This window comes from Berghia stephanieae, chromosome 5 (genome assembly GCF_034508935.2).
Source record: "Berghia stephanieae isolate SIO BIC M18660-M18661 chromosome 5, UCSD_Bste_1.3, whole genome shotgun sequence".
In the NCBI taxonomy this organism is placed as follows: domain Eukaryota; kingdom Metazoa; phylum Mollusca; class Gastropoda; order Nudibranchia; family Aeolidiidae; genus Berghia; species Berghia stephanieae.
The window spans coordinates 67789518-67794517 of record NC_088364.1 but is presented as its reverse complement, the minus strand read 5'-3'; the positions used below and the strand labels follow the sequence as shown (position 1 = coordinate 67794517).

Genomic DNA, 5000 nt, shown 5'->3' with positions numbered 1-5000 from the left:
AATAATAATAATAATGATGATGATGATGATGATTATTATTATTATTATTTTTTAAATTATTATTATTATTATTATTATTATTATTATTATTATTATTATTATTATTATTATTATTATTATTATTATTATCATGATGATGATGATGATGATGATGATGATGATGATGATGATGATGATGGATGCTGATGACGAAGATGATAATATTAATAAATAATAATAATAATAATGATAATAATAATAATAATAATAATAATACTAATAATAATAATAATAATAATAATAATAATAATAATAATAATAATAATAATAATAATAATAATAATATATGGCGGGGGTGTTAGGTATTTTAAATTGTTGCCGTTGTCAAAGATTGCTTAAATTTACCAAAAGTACTCGATCTCCTTCGCTTCTCCCAACAAGACATGATAAAACCCCTTTATTGTATTTCTTGATTCTACATTATGTGTTGCCACAGGCGCCTAGAGCTGTTTGCGTATGCAATAGACGCGGTATAAATGATCTACATTATTATTATTATTATTATTTATTATTATTATTATTATTATTATTATTATTATTATTATTATTATTATTATTATTATTATTATCATTATTATTATTATTATTATTATTATTATTATTATTATTATTATTTATTATTATTATTATTATTATTTTATTAGTTATTATTATTATTATTATTATTATTATTATTATTATTATTATTATTATTATTATTATTATTATCATTATTATTATTACCATTTTAAATGTTTTTGTTGTTTATGCATAAAAAAATTGTACTTTGAAAAGCTACTGGTATTTCGTTTTGTTCACTAATGTTACACTCCACACCCTCCAGATTCTTAGTATTCACTTATACTATTTATCAGCATGTATTCATTTGCTCCAACTACTTTCAATACTTTCGTCAGGAGATATCACTTGTTTGTGGACGGATAGGTTGCATTAGATTCAAAGACTTACTAAGCGACTTCGTGGTTTCCTGGGCAAGTCATGTACGGTATAGATGAGGCCAGTGGCTCTATTTGACGCATGAACTCGTCCCCGACTTGACCGTTTTCCTGAAAATAAAAATAAATAATAAATTCCCTTTATACATCCCATAGGGGAAATTTGTCTCTAGGATCTATTCCAAGGTAAGACTGGAATAATCCAGGCGTCAGCCGCAGTACATCGCCGCAAATTGAACTAGGGCGAGGTGACTAGCTCAAGGCCACACAACGCAGTGGCGGGTGATCGAACTCGGGACCTTTTGGGTACGAAGCAAAGATCGTACCGCTGAGCCACGCTCATCCAGACAAACTGGATTGTGATATGTTGGAAACGTTTCCAAATCACCTGACAAATTCTGTTCATTTCTTAATTGGCAATATTTTAATAAAAGTTAACAATGGTCTGTTTTGTTAGATACAGTTATAACATTAAATAAATACACATAAATAATATGTGATTGTTTGTTTTGTAAAGGCAAAAATACGTACTTAGTGAATTTAAATAAAATAAAAGATCAGAGTCAATGCGTATTGATCCAAAGCATGACGTAACTATAGTATTCTAGTCGGCCATGATCCTAAGCCTTGTAGTGAATTTCGTCTGAGTATGAGTGTCTGTTCCGCCTCTTTGCCCATTTTCTTGCTTCCTCCTGACTACTAGTCACATACATGGAAACCATTGTATTTGAGACAATGCTATACGACTAATTTGGTGTCACAACGCCGAATTTGAAGATAAATAAAGATGCTTTACGGTTTAAATGATCTAATAAAATAATTATACTTACCGTCTCCATGTTGTAGGCAAAATCACCTGTTGAAATATATTTGAATTTAATATTAGACAAATTAAAACAAACCAAGCGGTCACTTTTATAAAAACATTTTGACATTTAAGTTTTGCTACTTCTCTCTTATTTTTTTCAAAGTATCTCCTCTTTTTGGGATATTGTGTGTGTGTGTGGGGGGGGGGGGGGGGGGGAGCTACCGAGAATAATATTTAATCTTTCTAAATTTATTCTCTCTTTCTTTCTTTTTTTTTTTTTTTAACCGTCATTATATTTCCCATTTTCTGGTGTGCCTACTACTCGAGCTTCCTTGATTCGCAGTCTTTGACACAGAATTCATGTGAGCTCCGGTCGACAGCAGGCTAAATTCCACTCAGGGACCGAGTACTCGGCAGTATAACTGGGAAAGTGAGGAAAGTCTGGCCCCCCTTAACATGCGCGTGTAGGCCCACCGACATGTGGAACACGCCTTAGTGCCCATGCACCAGTCTCCCAGCTATGAGTAAATAGCAAATCCCGGGTAGATTCAGCTCATGAGCCACGGCATGCAGTCGATCTAGCAGAGAGACAACTCTGAATTCGAACTCCGGCAGATGGAGATCGTTAGTATTGGAATACAAACGTCTAAGGGATGGAAAACCTGAAAGAAAAGATCCATAGTCCTACAGTAGTAAAGAGGTTGGCAGCCGGCTAACAACCTTCTCCTGTAAAAAGGACTATTGTTACAGAAACCTCTAAAGCGACCAAAAATATTCCTTTTACCTTGGGGAGAAGTAGGACTCTCCGTCGGAGAGATATGGCGTGCTTCGGTGAAAGCCGAAGAGAAGCTGTTGGACTGAGCACCCTTCCTCCCCCAAGGACCCCCCCCCCCCAACTACTCCACCTACCTATATTATTAGAACATGGAATGCACGAACCAGGAGAGTAGCAGGAAAGTGTGCTCAAATCACAAAAGAAATGAACAGCTATAATATCACTCTGCTCGGACTCTGCGTAACAACTTTTGAGAAATTAAACTAGACAGGAGAAATCCTTCTCTATTTACGAAAAAGGAGAAGAAGTAGGAATTCCTCTGCTTTTGTCTTGACAAGTAAACAAAAGTCTCATAGATTGGGAACCAATATCTGACCGCATTATCAAAGCAAGGTTTGAATCTAAATTCCAGAAAGCTACTATTATTATGCGCTACGCACCAACAAACAATGCTGCGGAAGATGACATAGAAAACTTTTACAACGATCTCCAGACAACTGTGGACAAAGTACCAAAACGAAACATGCTGGTTCTTGTGTAAACAGTGGAAGAGAGAAAGAAATGGTGGGAAAACATGGACTTGGAACCATGAATGAAAATGGCGAACTTTTCTCTGACTTCTGCGCCTTCAATGAGCTAGCAATAGGAGGAAAACTCTTCCCACAAAGAGACTGACACAAAGTTAAATGAGATTCCCCAGACCATGACAGAAAACCAGATTGACCATATAATAGCTATTAGACAGCGCTGGAAAAGCTCTTTACAGGATGAGAGAGCAAAACGAGGAGCTTATTTTGGATCTGACCACCATTTAGCAACTGCTAAGCCGAAGATGGAACTCACATCAAGAAAAACAGAAAGAAATAAGAACAAAGTTTTACGTCAGAAAGTTTCTTTCAATCAAAAGAAAAACAAGAGAAACCTTTAAAATATCCCTACAAAATAAATTTAGTGTCCTTCGGGCAGAAGATGATATAATATCTGAAGATATTGGGAACTCATGGAAAAACATTTAAAATATCCATGTTAGCTCATGTGAAAATGTTCTAGGAAAGCCATCAGCTAATTTTAAAAAACAGGGATAAGAGAAGAAACTTGGAAAATAGTAGAAGAACGAAAAACAAGGAAACAGAAAATTATCCGAGCAAAGACAAGGAGTCAAAAGCAAGAGGCCAACATCGAGCATAATAAAATTGCGAAAGAAGTTAAAAAACTGCTGAGAGTTGATGAAAGATCATATATTAATGAAATAGCTGAACGGGCAGAGGAAGCAGCCCAAAAAGGAGTTCTAAAACCACAATACACAACGACAAAACTGCTTAGTGGCAAAAACAATTTCTCAAACAAGCTTGTTAGAAACAAGTCAAGAAAATTATTAACTTCTATTGAAAGCCAACTTGAAAGATGGAAAGAGTACTTCCAAGAAATAGACCCACACCTCAAAACGTGTCCAGAGATGCCAATTTTCAATTTGACTCACAGGAATTCAGACACCACTAGGAGGAATTTCAATGCCGAAAGAGGAATTTCCGCACAGAAAAAAGGCAATTGGGATGATATTTGGTATTGTGTTTAAAAAGTGTATAGATCTAAATAGATAACTGATTAGAACCAAATTATGATATATGAACACATTGCCAAATACAAACCCAAAGTTTCCTTATTTCAAACGAAGTAAAGCTCCAAAACCTAATGGTGGTAGTGAGGATGATGTTGTGTTGGTGGTTGTAGTAGTAGTAGTAGTAGTAGTAGTAGTAGTAGTAGTAGTAGTGGTAGTAGTAGTAGTGATGATGACGATGTGATAATGGATGTTGTAGTAGTAGTGGTAGTGATGATGATGTGGTGGTGGTGGTTGTGGTTGTAGTAGTAGCGATGATGTGGTGTGGGTGGTAGTAGTAGTGATGATGATGTGGTGGTGGTGTCGTTGTGGTTGTAGTAGTAGTAGTGGTGATGATGATGTTGAGGTGGTGGTTGTATTAGTAGTGACTGGACAGGGGGGGGGGGCAGGGGGAGGTATCCTTGGAACAATTTAACATCACCGGAATTCGACGGAAGTTGCCCGTAACCCGGAATTTTTTGCTCCAGACCGGTTTTTCCCCTAGGTGAAACCGGAGTTTTGGCATCACTGCGTGTCTAACATAGATCAAGGAAACATGCTTGTCTTCAACACACGAGAAATTACAAAAACAGCAATAAGAAGAGCAATATAGCAACTTTAAAGTGGCAAGGCTTCAGGAATAGACAACATACCACCTGAGGACTTAAATGAAGGGGGAGCTGAAATGGTCAATCAGGTACATAAGCTACTCAACCTAGTCCGGAGGGGTATTACATTACTTTCAGTAGGTACCAAGCAAAGTGTTAGCAAGAATTATCCTAGAAAGAATCATAGATGCCACAGACAGAACTATTAGATGGAGATGAACAAGCAGGCGTTCGAATG

The 5000-nt window shown here is 36.0% G+C and overlaps 1 protein-coding gene across 1 annotated transcript in view; it reads right to left on the bottom strand.

The window, feature by feature from the left end:
* The window catches only part of LOC144973478 (acid phosphatase type 7-like), a 21345-nt gene that overhangs the window by 10053 nt on the left and 6292 nt on the right, over positions 1-5000 (bottom strand). The window contains exons 4-5 of the mRNA XM_078915957.1: positions 1805-1830; positions 988-1085 (exon numbers count right to left, since the gene is read on the bottom strand). Coding sequence (XP_078772083.1) covers positions 988-1085; positions 1805-1830 — 124 coding nt within the window. The remainder of the gene's footprint in view (positions 1-987; positions 1086-1804; positions 1831-5000) is intronic.